Source organism: Oncorhynchus tshawytscha, linkage group LG22, assembly GCF_018296145.1.
Source record: "Oncorhynchus tshawytscha isolate Ot180627B linkage group LG22, Otsh_v2.0, whole genome shotgun sequence".
Lineage (NCBI taxonomy): Eukaryota > Metazoa > Chordata > Actinopteri > Salmoniformes > Salmonidae > Oncorhynchus > Oncorhynchus tshawytscha.
The window spans coordinates 23,481,574-23,505,169 of NC_056450.1; the positions used below are offsets into that span (position 1 = coordinate 23,481,574).

Sequence of the window (23,596 nt, forward strand, 5' to 3'; positions counted from 1 at the left end):
ATAGTGCACTTTGGCTGCCTCCCTAAATTGCACCCTATTCCCTAAAGTGCACTGCTTTTGACCAAGGCTTACAGGGTTCTAGTCAAAAGCAGTGCACTTTAGGGAATAGGGTGCAATTTAGGGAGGCAGCCAAAGTCTCCAATGTCCATATGTAGCCACTAACATTGGTCATGCAATTAAAGAGCACAAAACTACAGTCCACTTAACTTATTTTCCTCAGGCATTCAAGAGTTAATAATGACATCTTTATAAAGCAGGTATAAATAACAGACAGGATACATCTAAACGCTCTCGTAGATTCCACTGGGATAAGGGAAAAAGTAAAAGCATGTTTTATTTTACAAAGCCACTTGTCTTTCACAACAGACTATATGTCAGTATATTGAATCACCACAGAAAGTCCTTGGACCAGGCCAGGTCTGTACACGGAAAAATCACTAGGTTGCGCTCTACTCACACCACTTCACAGAGGACAAACAGGTTTTGCTGAACACAAGGCAGCAACGGTATCCTGTGTAATTGACACACAGAGACGGGACTACAGAAAAAGCAACAAGGAGGGGAGTTCTTATAATGTCTGTACTTTATCATTTTGTTTTATTGTACCTGATTATTGTCTTTGAATTCAGACAAAACTGTCATTTATTTGCAATTCTTGGCACCTCAGTGGTGATATTTGTCTGTATGTGTTTATGATATAATGGACATATTACGTAGCAGGGAATTGACCAGAAACACTCTTCAGCTCTCTTGCCAACACGCGCGCTCACACACGCACACACACACGCACACAGACACACACGTCTACATAAACAGTGTAAATGAACAAAGTAGGTACCATTTAGAATAAGAATCAAGATGTTTTCACACATAAATATCATGCTTTTAGCCCAAAGATGGGATGTCGTATTTAAAGTCTACTATTCTTTCACAAGGCCTTGCAATCCCACCTACACATTGATGTTGAGCAGTCTGTCACTAGTACCATCTCAACTCCCACATGTCATTGTGTCAGCACACAACACAAGTCATTACAATCAGAAAATACACACAGGTCATTTAAATAAAAGACTCAATAAAACACAAAACATATTTCTTGTCACCCCATGAACATATATGTAGAATACCTTCCACTTGCTCTACCTTGTCAGCCATTTTGTAAAACAAAATCACAATAGAACCATTCTATTGATCCTGTACACTCTCTCTGCTTCAGAATCTACCCTCATTGTGAGTACTCTATATATACTGGAATGACAGTATAGCGCCTTCTCCAATCTGTAGTTGTTTGGACCAGAATGCTAAGAAGTATATCAAAGCCTAGCTCTACCACAAAGCACACGTCTACATTATGTTATCTTTGCATATAAAACACGTGAAATGTGATTATATCTACGTGGATCAATCTGTATTTGGAGTTATGCGTATTCTGTCTTGATCCCATTGTTTTTGTCCATCTCACGATTTGTCATCCATATCATCATCAAATTCATTGTCATCATGGGTTGTAAATGTGTGTATGTCTGTTTCCGTTCTGATATTCCAGTTACGAGCCAGTTGTATTTCCGTTGAGAGATTGAGTTACACACACTGAGCCATCCTTTAACTTGTCAGGCTGTCTGTCTGGCTGTCTGTCTGTCTGTCTGTCTGTCTGTCTGGCTGTCTGTTCAGTTTATTCTGCTGTGGTGAGGTCTCTATCAGAAGCTCTCCAGCAGAGTGCATACAAAGTGACTGACAGCTGGGGCAGATAGAATTAGGATGGGGTATTAATAGGAGGCAATACAAGCAAGGGGTGGTAGTCAGGGGTCAGGTGTCAGGGAAGAGTGAAGCATCATGGGGCAGTAGATAGTGGGGTGTCGGAAGGTAAATATTCACAAAGAAGGAGGTGCTGTGTGTGTGTGGTTGACCTCCTCCATAAGTCCTTGGTCTCTATCAGTCTCTGTCCCTCTCTTTTCCTCCTCTTTTTTCCTCTCTCCCTAAACTCTGTCTGTATCAGTCCCTCTCCTTCTCCTCTCTCTGACTGTTGTTACTCCCCTGCGCTTCGCGGTGCTCGTGGGGAGGGCTTCCCGTCGTGGGTTCGGCGGTTCCTCCCCTTGCGGATGTCCTGAAGATGCTTCCACTTCTTGTTAGGGGCCTGGACCACAGGGCCGAGGGGCGGGGCCTGTTTGGCAGGAGAAGCCGGGAAGCTCTTTCCCGATTGGGCATTCTTGCGCGCCCAGACCTGCTCGCAGATCTGGTCCACGGTGCTAAGATTGGGGTGGTCCACCAGCTGCATGAAGTCCCGGTACCACATCTTCTGACTGGTGGAGGGTGGGCCGCCGCTACGGGGGTCCAATCGGAGGAGAGGGTCAGCGGGTGGAGAGGGGGAGGAGGAAGAGGGTACTACCTCCAGTGTGATGTCCAGTAGGGTCTGGGTGAAGCCGTGCTCCATGGCGTGGCACTGGTAGAGGCCCGTGTCACGTTTCAGTACCCTCCTTACCAACAGTCCCCGCTCTGTGTGCAGGACACGGTCATCTAGACGCAGCTGGATGATTAAAGCACACACAACTGAAGATTAGAGCTTGAAACAGTCAATCTGAACCAAAAATCACTTTAAAAAAAATAATTATTGGAGGGAAAGAGTTACTATAAATGACCTCTCGACTGTACAGCCGTTAACTGCAATTTTGCCTAGTAGTTTCATACCTCCCTCTATGTGCTCTCACCTCTTCCCTGGGGTTGTGGGGGTGTTTCTGGAAGGTCCAGGTCACTCTGGCCTGCAGGGATTTGGGGATACACTCCAGGAAGGTACTGCTCCCCTCCACCCCAAACAGCCTCCTCTCTGCCACGCGGTGCTTGTGGTGGTCTGTACCCCATCAGATAATGTGAGATTGCAATTTTATTCAACATTTATTTGACAAGCCTTGAGGTTGACAACTTATTATTTCCAGTAGTGTAAGTAAATGTGCATGGGTGTTAATATGCCATCCTAACTCTGAGATAATCACACAGACCTTTCCCTTTCTTGTGCAACACCCTCACTGAGCACATGATATGACATAATTGTGTGAAATCACCATGTCGTGCCATTTGGGTAATTTGTATAATAATTCATGTCATTGTGAGTGACAGAATGCTCTATTGTAGTCTGGGATGTAGGGGTGAGTGAGGTCAGGATGTGGCTTTGGCACGGGCCAAAGAGAGATTATGGCACAGAATCCCACTAATCACCCTGCCCTCTATGAGTGGGAGCATGGGAGAGGGAGTTAGATCCTGGTCACAGTGCGCTGAATGCTAACTTGAGATCAGAGTGTGTAACTAAAACTTTTCTGCAAATCTCCTATTGACATCAGCCTAATTTCTGTGAAAGTCTGAGTTCGGGAGTTACAGCAGAGTGAAAGAGTCTTACCTCCTGAACACAGGGTGTTGGGGTCTCCATTCCTCACGTCCTGACGACGGAAACGCCTGGAAAACAAGAACAAAGTGAAGCGTTGATAGAACACAGTACAAAGCGTTGCTACGTCTGATCTCTTGTGATTATAATGACGAGGGTAGTAGTCCATTGGGGTATGTACACTAAGAGTAGGGTTGGGGAGTTTAGAGTTGACTGGGTAGAGGATCAGGTTTGGTGATGTTTACAGTTTTAAAGGTAGCGGGTAAGGTTGGTTAGGGTCCATTGTTGGGCAAATAGCATATACTGTAGGTTGTTTACTATCTGGTGTTGGGAAGATACGTTGTACGTTAGAATTTGGAAATTTGTGAACCGTTTGGTGTTGGGAAGGTAGCGGGTGCAAGAGGTGCCGTCCCAGGCGCAGTATGGGTCTCTGGCCAGGCAGCACTCAGCACAGGCCTTCCCATAGACACTGCAGCGATGCAGAGGAACCTGGGCCAGACCCGTGTCTGAACCCACATACAGCTGTTGCTATGGGCAGAGAGATAGAGGAGCAATGTTAGTGACATACAGTCAAATGGATATGAAATATCTTGGAATTCATCTTGGAGAGCTCGTACATTGGTGCCTATCCTTCTGATGTCATGTTAGCGCTTAGCTCTTTTCTCACTTCAAATGTATTTTTGTATTTTCTCCCCCACCTTTCTATGCCCCTCAGAAGATGCTTAACAGATTCTTTAGAGGTAAGTGTGTCTCTTACCCGCTTTGAGGAGATCTGCATGTTAATGATGGATGAGGCATCCTGCAGAGAAGAATAAATGGTTAATTATCCCACTCCTAAATATAAACATAACTATATACTTCCATAATATACTCAATAATGTATACATACGGAGGTAGCATGATGGATGGGTCCTCTCACCTTGAACACCTCTAGCTCTTCCAGTAGCAGGTCCTCCATGTTCTTCCAGCTCTCTTTAGGTACAGAGATCACCTTCAGCACGGTCCCTTTGTCTACAACACAGACAGGTTTCAGACTGGATCACACACTCTATCCCTGCTTACTATTTCATATACACACGGCTCATTTTATACACTCTACTTAGTATAACACACAGAAGTGCCAATGTGGGGAAAACAAAGCACACTTACACTGTTATCAGTATAAGTGTGTATAAGTGTGGATGCCAGTCTGTTTCTGATCTCTTGACAACTAATGGAATTGTCATGCAAAATGTTTGGATTGAAAATGACATGTTGACAGTTGGCAAGAGCACAAACAGATCTGGGACCAGGCTAAGCATAACGAGTAAGGGCTACATATAAGTAGTTACCTGTGCCAATGAACATGACGTCATACTGCCCGTCGGCGGCGCCCACCCGGTCCACAGCGATCTGGGTGAAGCTGTAGTCTACGTTGGTCCTCAGGAAGACTGGCCGGCGGTTCAGGGGGTATACAGGGTTAAACATCAGAGGGTGGTGACGTGCAAACTGGATCACGTCGTCAGGGAAACCCTTGGTGGACTCGAAACTGCCGAACGTCTTGCTGGGGCACTAAGGGGTCAAACAGAGTAACAGCACAGCACATTGTTAGGTTATTGTGGTTATTATAAGATTATTATCAGGTTATTAGGGTTATTATAAGGTTATTATGAGGTTGTCGGGAGGTTAAAATTAGTTAAAACAGGCTGTAACAAACATTACACATATAAGCCTATTTAAATGAGTCTGAAGTGAAAAACAGACATGGTCCTCTAACTAAAGGTTAAAAGGGTAGAAGGTCATTCCTAGACCAAACATTGTATGTAGAGAATATGCGTTTCTATGATCTATGAACTTAATGTTTATTATTTTCGTTGACTGTCAAATGCTGTATCTTTAAAACTTCTCTAGGATAGGGGGCAGCATTTGGAATTTTGGATGAAAAGCATGCCCAATTTCAACTGCCTGCTACTCATCTCCAGGAGATAAAATATGCAGATTATTAGTAGATTTGGATAGAAAACACTCTGAAGTTTCTAAAACTGTTTGAATCATGTCTGTGAGTATAACAGAACTTATGTCGCAGGTGAAACCTGGTGAAACCTGAAACCTGTGCCAACAGAAGAAGCTTGTCAAAGGTAAGGCATGATTTATATTTTTATTTCTGAGTTTTGTGTCGCACCTGCAGGGTTGAAATGTTTTCTCTTTTATTTACTATGGTGCTATGCTCAGATAATAGCATCGCTTGCTTTTATTGATCGAATGACTATGACTTTTCAGATCACCCAGCAGTGCTATTGGCAGAGTTAACTCCAGGTAAAGGTTGCAATTCTTCAGCCATTCCTGAACCTGCGACAAAAAATGATTTTGTGTCTTCGCAGCAAAACCTGCAGAGTTGGGGTGGATGTATTTTCTGTTCAGTGAATTGTGGAAACAACGGGTAGCCATCTGCGTTCAGTAAATTTCCACAGAGCTACGTACCATGCCAGGGCGTGGGTAGGGGACTTTGCCCTGGAAGGGGACCCACTGATAGTTTGGCCCCTCTTTGTGGGCGAAGGGCCCCAGGAAGGCCCTGCGGATGTCATTCATGGTGTAGATACACACGGCTGATCCCTTGAATACACTGCTGCTGGGAGGCACGGGACGCACAGTTAGAGACAAGGCCTACTATTAAACATACTATCATAGTCAGGAACTACAGTAACACACAGGGTGGGAAGACACATGCACACACACACACACACACACAGAATAACTCAATACATCGCCTTGTTTAAACTCTGACCTAGAGGTAGAGAAGACGGTGTAGACCAGAGGGTTCTTCCTGTCCCTGGTCTGCAGCAAGAATACGTCCCCTGTGGCAGGTACACAGGTCAGAGGTCAAAGGTCAGAGAAACACAAACATAACCTCCCGCTCTGTCCATTTAGCTCAGATGAATCTTCATTGGTTGTGTGTAGATATCCCCTGCCCAGATATAGCCTGGAGTGAGAGCTAGGATCAGATAACTCAGACTTTAACGGTTACTTACGGAGCTCATCAAAGTAGGTGTCACTGCCGTCACTGCCTGGCACAGAACAGATGAGACGAGTCTTCAGGAAGGTGGTCCACTTATTGACCAGACTACGCTGGCCACCCATATCATTCTGCAACAACAAACCAAATAGACATTATAGACCAATGTTATTAAGTCAAGATACCCGTAATAATATGTAACTGTTGTATGAACAATAATCATTGAACAATGTTGTATACAAAACAGTGTCAATGACACAGTATACTGGATGTGTCCACCAGAGGCGAAGGAAAAGTTATGAATGTATGGAATAGTATTAACTAGGGTACGGTTTGGTACAGTATGATTAAGTATGATGCAGCATGATACAGTATGGTACAGTGTGATACAGTATGGTACAGTATGGTACAGTATGATACAGTATGGTACAGTGTGATACAGTATGATACAGTATGGTACAGTATGATACAGTATGGTACAGTATGATTAAGTATGGTGAAGTATGATCAAGTATGGGAAAGTATTATTAAGTATGGTACAGTATGATACAGTATGATTAAGTATGGTGCAGCATGATCAAGTATGGTAAAGTATGATAAAGTATGGTACAGCATGATTAAGTATGGTACAGTATGATAAAGTATGGTACAGTATGATTAAACATGATACAGTATGGTACAGTGTGATACAGTATGATACAGTATGGTACAGCATGATAAAGTATGGTACAGTGTGATACAGTATGATACAGTATGGTACAGCATGATAAAGTATGGTAAATATGATTAAGTATGTTAGAGTATGGTACAGCATGATACAGTATGGTACAGCATGATACAGTATGGTACAGTGTGATACAGTATGGTACAGCATGATACAGTATGGTACAGCATGATACAGTATGGTACAGCATGATAAAGTATGGTACAGTGTGATACAGTATGGTACAGCATGATACAGTATGGTACAGCATGATACAGTATGGTACAGTGTGATACAGTATGGTACAGCATGATACAGTATGGTACAGCATGATACAGTATGGTACAGCATGATAAAGTATGGTACAGTGTGATACAGTATGGTACGGCATGATACAGTATGGTACAGCATGATACAGTATGGTACAGTATGATAAAGTATGGTACAGCATGATAAAGTATGGTACAGCATGATACAGTATGGTACAGCATGATACAGTATGGTACAGCATGATAAAGTATGGTACAGTGTGATACAGTATGGTACAGTATGGTACAGCATGATACAGTATGGTACAGCATGATAAAGTATGGTACAGTGTGATACAGTATGATACAGTATGGTACAGCATGATAAAGTATGGTAAATATGATTAAGTATGTTAGAGTATGGTACAGCATGATACAGTATGGTACGGTGTGATACAGTATGGTACAGCATGATAAAGTATGGAAGATATGATTAAGTATGATACAGTATGGTACAGTATGATACAGTACGGTACAGTGTGATACAGTATGATTAAGTATGGTACAGTATGGTAGAGTATGATACAGCATGATTAAGTATGATACAGTATGGTACAGCATGATAAAGTAGGGTGGTGTATGATTAAGTATGATTACGTATGATACAGTATGGTACAGTATGATTAAGTATGATGCAGTATGGTGTATAATGATACAGTATGATTAAGTATGATAGAGTATGATTAAGTATGGTACAGTATGATTAAGTATGGTGAAGTCTGATACAGTATAATTAAGTATGGTACAGTATGGTACAGTATGATTAAGTATGATAAGTATGGTATAGTCTGATACAGTATGATTAAGTATGGTACAGTATGATTAAGTATGATGCAGTATGGTATAGTCTGATACAGTATGATTAAGTATGGTGCAGTATGGTACAGTATGATAAGTATGATGTAGTGTGGTACAGTATGATTAAGTATGGTGAAGTATGATTAAGTATGGTGCAGTATGATTAAGTATGATAAAGTATGGTCAGTCTGATACAGTATGATTAAGTATGGTACAGTATGGTAGAGTATGATTAAGTATGATACTGTATGGTACAGTATGATTAAGTATGGTACAGTGTGGTACAGTATGATACAGTATGGTACAGCATGGTACAGTATGATTAAGTATGGTGCGGTCTGATACAGTATGATTAAGTATGGTGCAGTATGGTAGAGTATGATTAAGTATGATACTGTGTGGTACAGTATGATTAAGTATGGTCGGGTGTGGTACAGTATGATGCAGTATGGTACAGTATAAGATGTAATACAGTACAGGTACAGTATAATCTGAGTGGCGTTCTCACCCTGCAGAGCTGTCCGATGCGGGAGTAGGTGGACTTCCCCAGACCCTGAGCCTCCACCGCCGTCTCCCGGAAGAAGAAGAAGATCTTATCATCGTCTGGGTTCTCACTCTCTGGCACCCAGAACGAACCCACAAACTTAGGCTCTGGAGGAGAAAACACTGCATGTGTTATAATGCACTATAAGGCACAATAGGTAATATACATTCACTTATATGAGCCATTATATGTGTGTGTGTCTCATAGAAAATGTTACCACTTGATACACACACAATCATACACAATTAGAGATACAAACTTGGTCTCGTAGGAATCGTGCTAATAGTATCAACAACACATACTTACATAGGCAGCTACACACCCATACTGACAAACAGTGCACACACTCAACACACACACACTCAACACATACACACACTCAACACATACACACACTCAACACACACACACTCAACACACACACACTCAACACACACAGACACTCAACACATACACACACTCAACACACACACACACTCACCGTTGAGCCAGCGTGAGTCGTGTTGTTCAGTGCGGATGGATGGTCGTCCCCCCAGACTGCGGAAGATGGTGAAGTCTCGTCCCATGAGGTCTGTGGCCACACCCGCATACAGCTCATCACCTTAGAGATAGAAAGAGAGGGGGACAACATGCAGTTGCTACGCTATGAATTTATAGTACCTGTGTAAGTGGCTGCAGTGCCATCTCGTACCACCAAAAGACGCCTTGAAGGCTCTTGTGTACTTGTGTACATTTTAGTCATCTAGCAGACATTCTTATCCAGAGCGACTTTCAGTTAGTGCATTCATCTTAGGTAGCTAGGTGGGACAAGCACACATCACAGTAATAGGAAGTACATTTAGTAGAGTAGGCTGATAGCCTAAAGGTTGAATGTATCCTTAACCACAGATCTAGGATCAGATTACCTAAACTATTTACCATTCTAAACCGTTAAGAGGATGACAAGCTTTTGACGCTGTATCAGATAAGGAGAAACTTCCACCTACTCTGTCTGAGAGGCTGACAGAAATGCAAGACTCACCTATCAGTACTGAGGCTGCAGGGTGACGGGGGTCATATGGACTTTTCCCTTTCCCATCCTCCACCTTGGACAGGTCAATCCTGAACACATAGTCCTGGAGGGGGAAGAGAGGGAGAGGGGGATATGGGGGAGGGGGGAGAGAGAGGGGGAGTGGGGAGAGAGGGAGAGGGGGAGATGGGGGGGGGGAGGGGGGGAGGGGGGGGAGGGGGAGAGGGAGGGGGAAGGGGGAGAGAGAGAGAGGGGGAGAGAGGGAGGGGGAGGGAGAGAGGGAGAGGGGGAGATGGGGGAGGGGGAGGGAGAGAGGGAGAGGGGGAGATGGGGAGAGAGAGGGAGAGGGGGAGAGAGAGGGGGAGAGAGAGAGGGGGAGAGAGAGAGGGGGAGAGATGGATGGGGGGGAGAGAGAGAGGGAGAGAGGGGGAGAGAGAGGGAGAGGGGGGGAGAGAGAGGGAGGAGATGGAGGGAGAGGGGGAGAGAGAGAGGGAGGGTGGAGAGAGGGGGGGAAGAGAGGGGAGGGAGAGGGGGGTTACAGTGCAGAGTAGAACCATCATAGATATATAACAGGTGATCAGATAGGATCTCATCCATGGTCTCTACTTGTGTGGATGAAAGAGAGAGAGAACTGGGAAATAGGAAGACGACAGATGAGCTGGAGGTGTGTGTGTGTTTTCTTGTATGTGTGCCTCTTACCTCCATCTTCTGTCCCACCTCTACGAAGGCGCAGGTGGGGTGGAAGGCCCCGGTTCCACAGGCATATAGGTGGGTGCGGTTGTAGTGGTGCACTATCTTCACATAGTTCACACAGTCTGTCTGCAATACAAGCACACACACACACACCAGTTTAACAATGTCCCTTCTCCCCTCAGTTACAAGCGCCATCAACAGAGCATCCCCTCATTTTACTTTAACTTTTTACCTTCACAATGCATTTAATGATGTGCATTCTTCACATATCTTACACTGCCTGCTTATAAAACATTATTATTCTCTTCTCCTGTCTGCACCACATCTCCCTCCTCCCTCCGCTAACCCTAACCCTAACCCTAACCCTAACCCTACCCCTCAACGGCCCGTTGCCCCCATAATGGCCGCTTGCTATAGCATACCAGCGTTTCTAGAAAGTCGGTGGTCACTGACTAAACAAAGCCCTGACGTAACATCCTGCACTAGGTGCCCTTTGACCCCCAGGAATAACAGTGTGCAGCTGAAACGCAAGCTCCACAGGCCCAGGGCAGGGAGGGCAGGCAGGGTGGGACACCTTGCACAATGGGCCCTGAGTTAATGAGTAAACTCTACAGGCCGTGACTGAGCCACACACAGGGAGGTTAAAGGAGAGGAGAGGTTTTAAAAGGAACCCATCTTACTCCATACAACCATGTTTACCCCTACCAGACGGACCAAGGCCTTTACCTCTGATAGAGACAGCCAGAGAGGTTAACAACCACTCCCCCACTCTACACTTGCCCCTTCCTTCAGTCCCTTAGTGCGGCACCAGCTGTTCTGTTCTCCACTCCCATACTGTAATTATCTATGGGGCCATCCCCCCACCCCTCTCCCTCCTTCCTCTATCTGCTCATCTGAGCAGGTCACTGGTTCCAGCGTGTGGAGTAACCCCCCAGACACCAGCTATTGAACAACACACACGGAGACACAGGCACACACGCGCACGTACGTATGCATGCACGAACACACACATCACATCTGTCTGTCCAGGGTCAGGTTTCACCCCTTATCCATCTGGACCCCGGGGGAACACCGGAGAAGAGGTTTACAAAGAGAGCTGACACCACACGGGGGAGATATCAATGTATCTCTTCTTTCTCGTGTGTGTCGGCTCCTCTCTCTGTCAGTGTCTCTATTTGCCTATAAGTCAGTATACATACATGAACTTAGTGTCTGATTCATCCATCTAGTCCTGTTCTCTGTGATTAGCCAGTGTCCCTCTGGGTCAATCTGGGGGATTACAAAGCCTGTACCCTTCAGCTATTAATGCTAGGAGGGAAAATATATAAGAGGTCATTTCTTCTCCTCAATAAATATAATATACTGAATAGTCCACCTATCATTGGCAAGTATGTGTATGTGTGTGTGTGTCTATGTGTGCATGTGCGTGTCACTAAACTTTAAGCCTGTATGTGAGTGTTTGATGTTGAACCAGAATTTAGACATGTTTGTTAACCAGTCGTCTCTGTTCTCTCTATTCTGTCTTTATCCCTGTTTGGCTGTGCCCCGCCCCAGTGAGTGACATACAGGGTTATGTACCCAGTGACGCTGTAGCCCAGCCTGGCCCTGCCTGCTAACCGGAGTTCTGCCTCATTAACCCAGACACACACAGCCCTGCTGCCCTGGTCTGGAACAAAGGGCTTCACAGAGCCTGGCGCTTTCAAAGACCGGGGTGTCAGAGACCATGGGGGTCAGAGACCAAAGGGGGTCAGAAATGGGGGTTGTCAGAGACCAGGGGAGGCAGACCCTCTGGTATTGCAGCCCTATTGCATACACTCTAACACACACACACACACACACACACACACACACACACACACACACACACACACACACACACACACACACACACACACACACACACACACACACACACACACACACACACACACACACACACACACACACACACACACGCACAGAGGGAGGCAGACAGAGGGAGGCTTTGATGTGTGGCAATGTGGAGGAGAGAGAGAGAGAAAGGGTGAGGTCACCCTCAACTGGAGCCCCAGCACCTCACACAGGAGTAACAGAGCAACGGACAACCCGCCCAGACCAGCAAGACACCCGCCCAGACCAGCAAGACACCCGCCCAGACCAGCAAGACACCCTCCCAGACCTGCGACCCTCCCAGACCAGCAAGACCCCTCCCAGACCTGCGATACCCCCTCCCAGACCTGCGATACCCCCTCCCGAAGGACCTGTACCGGGAGAACCAGCGGCAAGGAGACATACACACCCCCCCCCCTCCTCCAGATCAGACCTATGCCTCTTCTGCCCTCCCCCATGCCTCCGCCCCTCAGCAAGGACCTCAACATGACAGCTGCACATATGCCCAGGCCATGAGCAGAGCAACAGGCCCAACCTCCACTAATACTTTAACGATGACAGCTTCTCCATCCTAGATGGAGAGATGAACCACATCCAGACCCAGAGAGATGTACTACTCTCTGTGACGACCTAAATGCCAGAACTGGACATTAACCTGACACTCTCAGCACACAGGGGGACAAACACCTACCCCCCAAACGGGTCACAACTCCTGCAGCTCTGTCATATGCTGGATCTGTACATAGTCGACGGGCTTTGAGGGGACTCCTATGGTAGGTACACCTACAGCTCATGCCTTGGCAGTAGTACTGTAGTACTTTATCACTGACCTCAACCCAGATTCTCCCAGAGTTCACAGTCAGCCCACTGACACCCCTATCAGATTGGAGCAAAATCACAGTCTACCTGAACAGAGCAATACTCAACCCTGAGGCATTACAGCCAATGGAACTGCATAATATTAAGAAATGTTATCGATGGAAGGAAAGTAGTGTAGAAATGAATTAGGTAACAAAAATTCCATCCCTTTTAGACAACTTCCTGGACAAATGTTTCACTGTAATAGTGAAGGTGTACATTTGGCAGGGAAGGCCAAATATTGTATTTGACCTTTAACCTGTTGACGGGTTAGGGTTCCCTTTTGGGAACGACCCCTCCCCCGTTCAGCTGGAACGTGGCGCATGGAATGCAAAAATATTCTTAGAAATATTTAACCTCCACACATTAACAAGTCCAATAGCTCAAATGAAAGATAAACACCTTGTTCATCTAGCCAGCTAGTCAGATTTCTAAAATGTTTTACAGCGAAAACATAGCACATATTTTTGTCAAACCACCACCAAAGACACAGCTAATTTGAATAGCCACGGTGAACAAAATATGCAATCAACAACCGCAGGATTAAAAGAAAAATAATTCACTAACCTTTTGAAAATCTTCATCAGATGACAGTAATAGGACATGTTATACAGTACATTTATGTTTTTTTCAATAATATGCAATTTATATCCATAAATCTCTGTTTACAATGACGCCATGTTCAAAAATGCTACTCAAATGTCCGGAGAAATGATGATAGCCCCGGCAGATAACGTCAGATAACAAGAACAATACACATCATAAACTTTGACTAAATATACATGTTCTACATATAGTTAGAAAGATACACTTCTTCTTAATGCAACCGCTGTGTTGCATTTATTTTTAACGTTACAGAATTTGTTCACTAGGCTATAATATGAGACGGCGCTCATAGATTAGCAATATGACTCCGCTATCTTGGAGTCCACAGAAACCCAAAATGAACACATAAATATTCCCTTACCTTTGATGTTCTTCGATCAGAAGACGTGGAAGGAGTTATACTTACCAAAAACTGCGTTTGGTTTTCAAGTCTGTGTCTTTAGGTTATCAAACACGACAAATTCCGGTTGAAATGCAGCCAAAATTCTAGTGGAAGCGCATCTAAACTTCAAAATTACATATTATATGTCGACTAAACTGGTCAAACTAAGTGCAGAATCAAACTTTAGCATGTTCTAAACATGCAAAATAATCCTTAGCTCGAACAGACAAACCTACATCGTTTGGTCAATCCTGGAAGAAAGAGAGCTCCGGACCTGACGCGCGCATGAAAGTACATGTATTTTCGCGTGACCTGGAGGTTTCAGCGCGCCAAAACTCGAGGGAGCACGCGATTCTCACAATGAGAGGCCCCACTGAAAGAGGACACCGCGATGAAGAGATAGGAACTGTTGCCAGATCCGTAGCTGGTTGGGAAGGGTGGGGGTGATGACGTCAAAGTTGGGCCAACTTTCATGATGACAAGAGAGAGTTTGGGAGAATGGCTGCCCTGAGAGTTCTGCTTTACATACAGACATAATTTGAACGGTTTTGGAAGCTTTAGAGTGTTTTCTATTCAATAATAATTATTATATGCATATATTAGCAATTTTTGACAGATTTCTTTTCTGTTTACTATGGGCACGCAATTCCTCCAAAGGGGGCAGTAGTCAGCCCTATCTTTAACATTAACTTCCCTATTAAATAAAATAAAAATTCAACCAGCCAATCTAAGAAAATTAACAACAATGAAAAATGGTTTGATGAAGAATGCAAAAACCTAAGAAAGTAATTGAGAAACCTATCCAACCTATCCAACCAAAAACATAGACACCCCAGAAAATCTGTGCCTACGCCTTCACTATGGTGAATCACTAAAACAATACAGAAATTCACTACGGAAAAAATAAGGAACAGGATGGCAGAAATCAGCTCAGTGTAATTGAAAAATCCATAGAATCTAACCTCTTCTGGGGAAATTGGAACACACTAAACAAACAACAACACGAAAAGTTATCTATTCAAAATGGATATGTATGGATAAACCACTTCTCCATTATGTGTGTCTCTATAACAAAGAACAAACATCAAAAACAAATACATGATCAATTACAGATCTTAGAATCAGCCTATTAAAGACGATCAGAACCCATTCAATTACATTGAATGAACTACAGGACAAAACACAAACCGCCCAACCCAAAAAGGCCTGTGGTGTTGATGGTATCTTACATGAAGACCACAAATTCCAATTGGCTATACTTAAACTCTTTATCATCATCCTCAGCTCTGGTATCTTCCCCAATATTTGAAACCAAGGACTGGTCATTCCAATCAACAAAAGTGGAGACAAATTTGACCTCAATAACTATCCTGGGATATGCATTAACAGCAACCTTGGGAAAATCCTCGACATTATTATTAACAGCAGGTTAGTTCTTTCCTCAGCGAAAACAATGTGCTGAGCAAATGCCAAATTGGCTTTTTACCAAATGACAGTACGACAGACCACGTATTCACCCTGCACACCCTAATTGACAAACAAAACAAAACAAAAAAAACACAACACTTTCTTTCCACAGGGCCGTGGGGTGAGACAGGGATGCAGCTTGAGCCCCACCCTCTTCAACATGTATATCAAAAAATTGGTGAGGGAAATGTCTACTGTTTGCTGATGATTTGGTGCTTCTCTCCCCAACCATGGAGGGTCTACAGAAGCACTTAGATCTTCTGCACAGATTCTGCCAGACCTGGGTGCCCTGACAGTAAATCTCAGTAAGACAAAAAAATAATGGTCATCCAAAAAAGGCCCAGTTCCCAAGACCACAAATACAAATTCCATCTAGACACCATTTCCCTAGAGCACACCAAAAAAACATACTTCCACCTAAACATCAGCACCACAGGTAACTTCCACAAAGCTGTGAACGATTTGAGAGACAAGGTAAGAAGGGCCTTCTACGCCATCAAAAGGAACATCAAAACACTTTAATCAGTTGTAGAACCCATTGTCCTTTATGGTTGTAAGGTCTGGGATCCGCTCACCAACCAAGAATTCATAAAATGGGACAAACACCAAATTGAGACAACATGCAGAATTCTGTAGAAACATCCACCGTGACTAACATACAACACCAAATAATATATGCACAGCAGAATTAAGATGATACCCACTAATTATCAAAAATCCCAAAAGATCTGTTAAATTCTACAACCCCCTAAAGGAAGCAATTCCCAAACCTTCCATTACAAAGCCATCATCTACAAAGACATTAACCTAGAGGAGAGACCCCTAAGCAAGCTGGTCCTGGGGCTCTGATCACAAACACAAACAGACCACACAGAACCTCAGGACAGCAACACAATTAGACCCAACCACATCATGAGAAAACAAAAAGAGAATTACTTGACACATTGGAAAGAAACAAACAAACTGAGCAAAAACTGGAATGCTATTTGTCCCTAAACAGAGAGTTCACAGCGACAGAATACCTGACCACTGTGACTGACCCAAAATTAAGAAATGCTTTAACTGTGTACAGATTTAGTGAGCATGGCCTTGCTATTGAGCATGGCCTTGCTATTGAGCATGGCCTTGCTATTGAGCATAGTCTTGCCTTTTGTACTTCAACTATTTGCACCTTGTTACAACACTGTACGTAGCCATGATATGACATTTGAATTACCTCTATTCCTTTGAAATGTTCACTGTTCATTTTGTTTATTATCTATTTTAACTTGCTTTGGCAATTTAAACACATTTCCCTTGTCAATAAAGCCTTATGAGTTGAAGGGTATAAACAGAAAGAGATAAAAGAGAGATAGAGAAAGAGAGTGTTTGAGAGAGAGAAAGATACTGTAAGAGAGAGAGAGAAGTGAGAAGCTTAAGAAGAGAGTGAAAAGAAGCAAGAGAGAGCGTGAGAAGCGAGAGAGAGAAGTAAGAAGCAAGAGAGAGAGAGAACGAGAAGAAGTAAGAAGCAAGAAGAGAGAGAGAGAGAAGCGAGAGAGAGAACGTGAGAGAGAACGAGAGAGAGAGAGAAGCGAGAGAGAGAACGTAAGAAGCAAGAGAAGCGAGAGAGAGAGAGTGAGAAGCGAGGGAGAGTGAGAAGCTAGAGAGAGAGAGAGAGAAGCGAGGGAGAGTGAGAAGCTAGAGAGAGAGAGTGAGAAGCGAGGGAGAGTGAGAAGCTAGAGAGAGAGAGTGAGAAGCAAGAGAGAGAGAGAGAGAGAGAAGCGAGAGAGAGAACGTGAGAAGCGAGAGAGAGAGAGAGAAGCAAAGAGAGGGAGAGTGAGAAGCTAGAGAGAGAGAGTGAGAAGCTAGAGAGAGAGAGTGAGAAGCGAGGGAGAGTGAGAAGCTAGAGAGAGAGTGAGAAGCGAGGGAGAGTGAGAAGCTAGAGAGAGAGAGTGAGAAGCGAGGGAGAGTGAGAAGCTAGAGAGAGAGAGTGAGAAGCGAGGGAGAGTGAGAAGCTAGAGAGAGAGAGTGAGAAGCGAGAGAGAGAACGTGAGAAGCTAGAGAGAGAGAGTGAGAAGCGAGGGAGAGTGAGAAGAGAAAAAAGGTATGAAGAGAAGAGGCTTTAAGAGAGAGAGCGAGGGGGGAATTGAGTAAGTGATCCCAATGTCAGAAGCCAAGGTTCTCCCTGACTCCACTCACATGGGTCACCTGACCCCTGACCCCACAATACCCCATTCATTAAACACTCCTCTCCTCTGACTGAGAACATGCACATCACAGCCGCTACACAGGGCAGGTTACAACAGCACACAAGGGCAGGTGACTCGCTCTCTCTCTGTTTTTATCCTACTCTCTCTCTTTCCCTTCCTTTGTCTTTCTCTCTCCCACCTCTATCTCTGTCTCTACCTATTAAGTTCTCTCATCTTCTTTATTCTCTCTCTCTGTCTGTCTGTCTGTCTGTCTTTATCCTTATATACTATACATACTGCCTATATCTCTCTACCCCCCACCCCCTTCTACCTCTCTCTCTCTCTCTCTCACTCTCAGAGTGCTGAACGCTTGGCTGGTCTGTGGTAAGAGAGTGTCACTCTGACAGTCAGGGGTTTAGTACAATAGAGCTCTGTGAGAACCAGGATAGAGAAACCATCCAGGAAATTCCTTCCTTTAATAATGTTAATGACTAAGAATAACATGGTGCACAGTGGCAGGGTGCTCCCATAATTAAGCACTTTACAGTAGAAGGAAATCATTTTGAGCAGTAAAAAAATGAATAAAATCCAAAGCATACCCTTGGACAGTTTTGCTGGCTAATTATTTTGCCATTACACAATGCCATTCTACTTAGCAAGTCCGGAATGAATCCCATGTATTACCAGACAACATTTCCCGGTAACGTTTGGCTAGGACTGCAGGTTAAGCAGTCTAGCAGAAAGCCGAAGACATTGAAATAGATCTGTCCTCATCCTTTGTGACCTGTTTACTGTGTGAAGTGCGTACAGAATATGACTTTGATTCTTAACGAGCTAAGCTGCTGGGTGCCTCGGCTACATTGGGCTGAGAATCACCCTGTGAAAACGGAGCACATTTGTGAGAGGCAGAGAGACAGGACCAAGACAGTCCTGGCTCAGCCATGAAATGAAATGAGTCTCTTTGTTTCTCTGGGAAAAAAACAGGACAGATAGAAAAACAGATAGTGAAAGAGGAAAAGAGAGAGAACTTGTTTTAAAGACAACTCTTTTTTTCTTTCCTGCCCTGGTTCAGGCCACTCCCTGCAGAGACACACACTGCACTATAATTAGGGGTCAAGAGTGAGATCACTGTGTGTGTGTGTGTGTGTGTGTGTGTGTGTGTGTGTGTGTGTGTGTGTGTGTGTGTGTGTGTCTCTCTCTCAGGTGATATTAGGACCTCACAGTCGGATGACTTATGAGCTTATGGAGTCACACTGTCTATGGCACAGCTCACCTTGTCTCCGAAAGTCCTATTCGCACGGGACTAGTATTACTAGAGAACGTTGATTATGTAATTATTACCCCGTTATTCCAGCAGACGATTCGGACAGGATACTTTCTTTTTACAAACTGCCTTCTGTAATTGTTCATTTTTTTCAATAAATGTACAGCTATGATGGAAGCCTGGAGGTTTTTATTCTAGTAGTGAAGATATTCAGGTCGATAACAGGGCATCACTGTTAACTCGAGCTTGTTTCCCAACTTTCTTTACCATACCAAACCATGTTTTGTAAAGTGTCGCCATTATATTTGAATTGAGGAATACACTGCGATCCGCAGTGTACGTCATAAAAGCATTGACTGTAAAAAAACATTTAGGCCCTTCATTTATAGGCTATGAGCAGCACGTCATAAAATGTATCAAATCAGTTATTGTTTTCTTGCTCAAACCGTGAGCAACACCTGTCAAACTCCGACATTTCTTTCAAAACATAGGGATTGGCATGGAATTTCGATTGGCATGGGATTAGTGTTACCAGAGGAGTTTGCCAAAAAACTGTAAATGATTCTGTCTGGAATTGTTACTCTCCTGCCATATAAAAATGACTGACATGGCAGATACGGACTAAAATGACAGATGTGGTGTTTTGTGCTCGTGCACATAATTACATTACCTGACCTCCAAATGACATTTTTATTTTATTTAACTAGGCAAGTCAGTTTAGAAAAAAAATCGTATTTACAATGACGGCCTCGGAACAGTGGGTTAACTACCTTGCTCAGGGGCAGAACAACAGATTTATACTAGCCCAACGCTTTAACCACTAGGCGGTCGCTACCTGTCGCTACCTGCCGCCCCCAACATCACCTGACCTCCCCAGTAAAACTGGGGCGAATAGGACTTAAGACAAATGCAGACAGAAGACCAAAACCTCACCTACATATTTTATGAAAAAGAAAGGAGAGAAAGAGAGAGAGGACAAACAGCTGGTTTCATCCTTCTCAGTGCATTCAGACATCCACGTCAATCAGTGATGCTTGGTGTAGTCTGTCTGTGTCATTATTTAAACACAACACACCACAGAGCAAACACCCAGGAGACCAGATAATGACACTGCCTAATCCACACACACACACACACACACACACACACACACACACACACACACACACACACACACACACACACACACACACACACACACACACACACACACACACACACACACACACACACACACACACACACACAGATGAATGTAGGCACACGTCCACAGTCAGAGACACACACATGGTCAGGGTCACCATGTGATATTGAGAAAAGGGAGGAAACGGAAGAGAGAGAAAGAGGAGGGAAAATACAATGAAAGCATTTATCTTGGGCCCTAATGTGATCCTACTTCTTTCCTTTGCTCATTCTGTCTTTTCCTCACCTCTTTTCTCTCCAGGATATATACACACACACACACACACACACACACACACACACACACACACACACACACACACACACACACACAGTTCTTTAGGTGAAACAGGAGCCAGTTGTGCATTATGAATGGGGCTCGTTGTCGGTCTCCTCCAGCTGTGTAATCATACTGATTAGGGATTTCTGTTATCCAGAGCTCCACACATTCACACACAGATCCTGTGCACGTACGAATGTGCACAAACACACAAGCACATCCACGAACATGCATTATGTGAATACACGCACTCACATACAGACACACATTTAGCTTGAAGTGAGAGAGCTAGATGTGCAAAGTGTATATTTGGGTGGTCTGAGTGGCCTAAGGAGTTTGTAGGGTGTGTCAGTGGAACCCTACCCTGTCTGCACCCACCTACAGCCAGAGGAAGGAGCGTTCAGGCCCCAGGTCAGAACAATGGAGAGGATTGGACAGTCACACACATTCACCATCCAACACAAACAACCCAGTCAACCAAACCTTTAGTTCACTGACATACAGCACACTGTAGTTACTAACACTTCCGCTCTATGTGAGTGGGTGAAAGGCAAAAGGAGGATTGGGAAATCAGAGTGTGAGATGTGTCCGGATATACTGTGGCTTTAACTGGGTGGTGATATTGAATGAGAGTAGTGTTGGAAAGTGACCTTTCACAGCTGGTTTATTTCTGTCTGAGAAGTTACATCCTCAGAGTCACAGGAACCAATGTACTGTCTGCCTCGGTGAGATACTGTATATCAGAGTAAACATGAGAGTTTAAAACCTCTAAATAAAGTATTTTGATGGTAGCAGTGGCTGTTACTCACATTGATGTCCTTTCCTGCCCAGTTACACTCCTCCCTCCAGTCCACCGGGGCTGGCCAGTAGATCTGAAATGCACAGGTCAGAGGTCAGAGGAGGTAGCAGGATGGAGGTAGGTCTGGGGTCGTGACCTCGAGCAGGGACAGGCCTGCCCGCCACCCTGAGGGACATTTCTGAGGGAGCGCCTCTCTTCTCTCCTCCTTTCTATCACTTTTCCTCTCTTCCTCTCTTCCTGGCCCCCACACCACAAGTCACACAGTAGAAAAGCACACGACCACGAGCGAAAACAGCTTTTACGACAAGAGAGCCACTAGTGCGAAAACAAGCTGTAAATCATATCTCACCAAACCACAAACAGAGTCAAACAATCTGCTCAGCACTCAGATTTCACACAGTCTGCAAGAACCTACAGACCCTGTAAAGTGTAAGGTTATAGGGTGCATGTTAGGTTGGTTATAGGGTATGGGTTAGTGAGTTATGTGTGTGTGTGTGTGTGTGTGTGTGTGTGTGTGTGTGTGTCCTCACAAGGATAGTAAAACAATAAAACAAATTAAAGTGGGGACATTTCAACGGTCCTCACAAGGAATAGGCACATTTTAGGTTTACAATTAGGGTTAGAATCAGGGTTAGGGTTAAGGATTAGGAGTTCAGTTTAGGGTTAGGGGTTTGTGATTAGGGTATAGGGTTATGGTTAGGGGTTAGGGTTAAGGATTAGGAGTTCAGTTTAGGGTTAGGGGTTTGTGATTAGGGTATAGGGTTATGGTTAGGGGTTTGTGATTAGGGTATAGGGTTAGGGTTAGGGGTTAGGGTTAAGGATTAGGAGTTCAGTTTAGGGTTAGGGGTTTGTGATTAGGGTATAGGGTTATGGTTAGGGTTTGTGATTAGGGTATAGGGTTAGGGTTAGGGGTTTGTGATTAGGGTTATGGTTAGGGTTAGGGGTTTGTGATTAGGGTATAGGGTTATGGTTAGGGGTTAGGGTTAAGGATTAGGAGTTCAGTTTAGGGTTAGGGGTTTGTGATTAGGGTATAGGGTTATGGTTAGGGGTTTGTGATTAGGGTATAGGGTTAGGGTTAGGGGTTGTGATTAGGGTTATGGTTAGGGGTTAGGGGTTTGTGATTAGGGTATAGGGTTATGGTTAGGGGTTAGGGGTTTGTGATTAGGGTATAGGGTTATGGTTTAGGGTTAGGGGTTTGTGATTAGGGTATAGGGTTATGGTTAGGGGTTTGTGATTAGGGTATAGGGTTATGGTTTAGGGTTAGGGGTTTGTGATTAGGGTATAGGGTTATGGTTAGGGGTTTGTGATTAGGGTATAGGGTTATGGTTAGGGGTTAGGGAAAACTGGATTTTGAATGGGAGTCAATTGTTTGGTCCCCACAAGGATAGTAAAACAAACGTATGTGTGTGTGTGCATCTGTCTGAACGCGTGTGCATGTGTGTGAGAGAGGTGTTGACAGGTAATCAGAGATTGTGTGACCCCCAAATCGCCATGGTAACCCTTGATCCTCATGTCTGCTCCGAGAGGATAAGAGTGAGATGAGATCCATCAGTCTGTCAGCACAACTGTGACACGCTAGAGCACCACTAATTCACCATGACATAGCAGAGTGTTGTGTTATCTCTACGATTATCTACCATAACAAAGATATCTGTGTGTCCAAACCTGGGTCATCTTATCTTAACATCACATTCTTTACAAAAATGGATCATTGGACCATTTGAATGTATGTCAAATGACACACAGGAAATATCAATGTAAAATTACTTTTTCAGTTTCATGAAAATGTCAGATTTATGATATTCACTAACATTAGTGTAAACATTTTCACATAGCATGGGGTAAATTGGTCATTGATTGATTGATTAATGGATGACAGGCAGACTGACCTTGTGCTCCTGCTTGGCGATGTTATCCAGGCTGAGTGACAAGAGGAAGTTGCGTGCGCCCACGAACAGCCGTCCTCTCTCCTCATCCAATAAAAGAGCGCTGAAACAGCACGAGCGCTCCAGCTCAAACCGCCGCACGCCATGGAACTGCTGCAGCTCTGAAACACAACACACACAGTGGATCATACAGACATTACATTGAACTCTCCTAGTCAAAAGGGCCCTGAAATGTACATTTTACATCAGAGCAAATAGGTGTTTTGCTCTGCTTATGTCGATAAATGAGTCCCTATTTGATGGTTATGACGTTTTTTACAAGGCCATACAACTGGAAGTGGTTGTTTAGTTCTACTGCCAGGGTCAGTCCAGGGCAGTGGTTTCACTCGTCAGAATGGCACAGGAGGTTGGTGGC

At 44.3% G+C, this 23,596-nt stretch overlaps 1 protein-coding gene across 2 annotated transcripts in view; it reads right to left on the bottom strand.

Moving 5' to 3' along the window:
• Nucleotides 1–206: 206 nt before the first annotated feature.
• sema3b (sema domain, immunoglobulin domain (Ig), short basic domain, secreted, (semaphorin) 3B) overlaps nucleotides 207–23,596 on the bottom strand; it is a 94,383-nt gene continuing 70,993 nt past the window's right edge. For both annotated transcript variants that reach the window (XM_042303954.1, XM_042303955.1), the window contains exons 3-18: nucleotides 23,185–23,342; nucleotides 21,306–21,368; nucleotides 10,427–10,546; nucleotides 9,740–9,833; nucleotides 9,200–9,319; nucleotides 8,683–8,825; nucleotides 6,382–6,496; nucleotides 6,138–6,207; nucleotides 5,834–5,978; nucleotides 4,705–4,924; nucleotides 4,293–4,384; nucleotides 4,131–4,172; nucleotides 3,744–3,901; nucleotides 3,389–3,444; nucleotides 2,706–2,845; nucleotides 207–2,524 (exon numbers count right to left, since the gene is read on the bottom strand). In XM_042303954.1, coding sequence (XP_042159888.1) covers nucleotides 2,027–2,524; nucleotides 2,706–2,845; nucleotides 3,389–3,444; nucleotides 3,744–3,901; nucleotides 4,131–4,172; nucleotides 4,293–4,384; nucleotides 4,705–4,924; nucleotides 5,834–5,978; nucleotides 6,138–6,207; nucleotides 6,382–6,496; nucleotides 8,683–8,825; nucleotides 9,200–9,319; nucleotides 9,740–9,833; nucleotides 10,427–10,546; nucleotides 21,306–21,368; nucleotides 23,185–23,342 — 2,234 coding nt within the window. In that variant the 3' untranslated portion in view covers nucleotides 207–2,026. The remainder of the gene's footprint in view (nucleotides 2,525–2,705; nucleotides 2,846–3,388; nucleotides 3,445–3,743; nucleotides 3,902–4,130; nucleotides 4,173–4,292; nucleotides 4,385–4,704; nucleotides 4,925–5,833; nucleotides 5,979–6,137; nucleotides 6,208–6,381; nucleotides 6,497–8,682; nucleotides 8,826–9,199; nucleotides 9,320–9,739; nucleotides 9,834–10,426; nucleotides 10,547–21,305; nucleotides 21,369–23,184; nucleotides 23,343–23,596) is intronic.